Below are 2,145 nucleotides of genomic sequence, written 5' to 3' on the forward strand. Positions count from 1 at the left end.
TCTTTCTGCAGGTCTATTTTGTTATAGGAAAGTATTGCAATATTCAAACCCGCAATTTATCAAGAAATGTAAATCAGAGCTAGATGTGGGGGATCAGTTGCTCAGGACTTTGGATCAAGGAACCCCCCTTCTTCCAGTAAAATATGAGTCTATTATCTGTTCTTATGAATGTTTTGTTTTATTAAAAAGCACTGTTTCATTGTCCATGTTTAGCGGAATATTCACGTGTATGTTGGTAGCTATTCGGACTGAGAGTGAAACAAGTTTGGACAGTGATCAGTTTCTAACAGGCGCTTAGGGCAGCCTCGGGTCAGAAGAGTCCTAAGTTTTGAAGAAGAAGAAGAAGAAGGCGGCGAATGTAACCGTTATAGTGTAACGCACGGATCGATGAACGTGTTTCTATGTTCAGAAAAAAGGAAGTAAAGGAAATTTACAACCACCGCATGTCTCGACACCACTTTTGTTCGAGTGTGCAACAAAACATTGGAGGTTCCACCGAGATTTATTAACGCTTTGTCGCGGGACTCTCATGGAGGGATGCTAACTGGAGCAAGTAGCGGCGGGAGCACGCTGACACCGCGCGTGACCGACATGGAGGAGTTGGCAGAGACCATTTCTCAACAGCTATGGCTCTTGCAGTTGGATCAGCTCAAAGAGGTCTGTGCAGAAGCTAAAATACAAAGTGGACATTCTGTAACGAGGCGAGCGTTAATACGATTAATAAYAGAGTCCATTGATGCTACGGTTAAYGATGAAGAGGAGGAGGTGGTGCGGTGCTATCTGCAGAGAATGTTAAAATCAATTCAACAGATATCACAAMATTCTGAAGTTTCTGCTGAGGAGGAGGCAACGTGCAACACACCACAAAGCACCCAGGCTGTAATGGAACAAATGGACTTGGCCGAAAAATACTCACAGCTCCACCTTAACAACCAAGCGTTGCAGGAGGAAGTACGGAGGCTAAATGAACATATAAAGGGTAAGCTTCAGAGAACAGTGGTTGAAAATGTGATACCAACCACAGCAAATAGGCTTCCAGAAGTGACCATACGGAGGGAATTTAAAATATGTGGTCAGATAGGGGAGAAAGGTCAGAAAGACAGGCTCTCATACACGAACTTAATGCATCAGATTGAGAGAGGCCTGAGTAAAGGACATAGTGATGTTGAAATTATAGAAGCTGTAATCAAATCAATCAGCCCGGGTTTGAGCATTCGTGACATGCTTGAAATTAAACGTGATCTGACTCTGCCCCAGCTGAAAGCAATTCTAAAGGGACATTTTAAAGAGCATAGTTCCATGGATATCTACCAAAGACTGATAAATGTCACCCAGGACAGTCGGGAATCCCCCCAAAACTTCCTTTTCAGGGCAATTGAACTGAAAGAGAGGCTGCTGCTCGCTTCAAGAGAAGTAGATGCAGATGAGCAGTACAGTGCCGACTTCATTCAGAGGAAATTCCTGAGGTCAGTCAGTACTGGATTGTTGAGTGACAACATAAAGTTTCAGCTGAAGCTTTACCTTGATGATCAAGCTGTGACAGATGAGACTCTTATTGAAAAGATGAATGAGGCTGCATGTGTGGATTCAGAACGACAGTCCAAACAGAGGAAAAGCTACAACACTAAAATTCCAAAAGTCAACAAGCTACAAACAGAAATGCAGTTCAGACAGCAAAACCAGGCTGCATCTAATGCCAGTTTGGCAATCCAAGAACAGTCAGCTGAAGTGGTGAAGCAAAAAAAACGTAAAACATCAGCACCCATCAGTTCAAGGGAGTCAGAGCTATGTGAAACAGTAAGGCTGCTCCGAGAAGAAATCGCTGAAATCAAGAAAAGCATGACCAGCTCTCAATCTACTCACCCAGCAAAAAGGAATGTTAAAAGGGAAAAGGATGTGAAGAGCATAACAGAAGTCATCAATGTGAACATTGTTTTAAGTATGGACAATTGGGACACTTCTCTAGGGGTTGCAGGGGACCAAAAAGGTTGACAGTGAAACCTGATGGCATGAATGTGAACATGCAGACCTCCACACACTCGCAACAACACACTGTGCTGCAAGGAGAAGCTGAGGAAAAGATGTATGAGCGGCTCTGTGAACGGATTAGACAGCTGGAGGCGCAAGTGGAAATGGATGAGAAAG

At 43.6% G+C, this 2,145-nt stretch overlaps 1 protein-coding gene across 1 annotated transcript; it reads left to right on the forward strand.

The window, feature by feature from the left end:
- Positions 1 to 516: 516 nt before the first annotated feature.
- Positions 517 to 1,992, forward strand: LOC103460861 (uncharacterized). Its single transcript, XM_008403184.2, has 2 exons — positions 517 to 934; positions 1,064 to 1,992. Exons 1-2 carry the CDS (start codon positions 538 to 540, stop codon positions 1,990 to 1,992), a joined length of 1,326 nt encoding a protein of 441 aa, XP_008401406.1. The 5' UTR covers positions 517 to 537.
- The last annotated feature ends 153 nt before the right edge of the window (positions 1,993 to 2,145 follow it).

The sequence above is a fragment of the Poecilia reticulata genome, unplaced genomic scaffold (genome assembly GCF_000633615.1).
Source record: "Poecilia reticulata strain Guanapo unplaced genomic scaffold, Guppy_female_1.0+MT scaffold_312, whole genome shotgun sequence".
Lineage (NCBI taxonomy): Eukaryota > Metazoa > Chordata > Actinopteri > Cyprinodontiformes > Poeciliidae > Poecilia > Poecilia reticulata.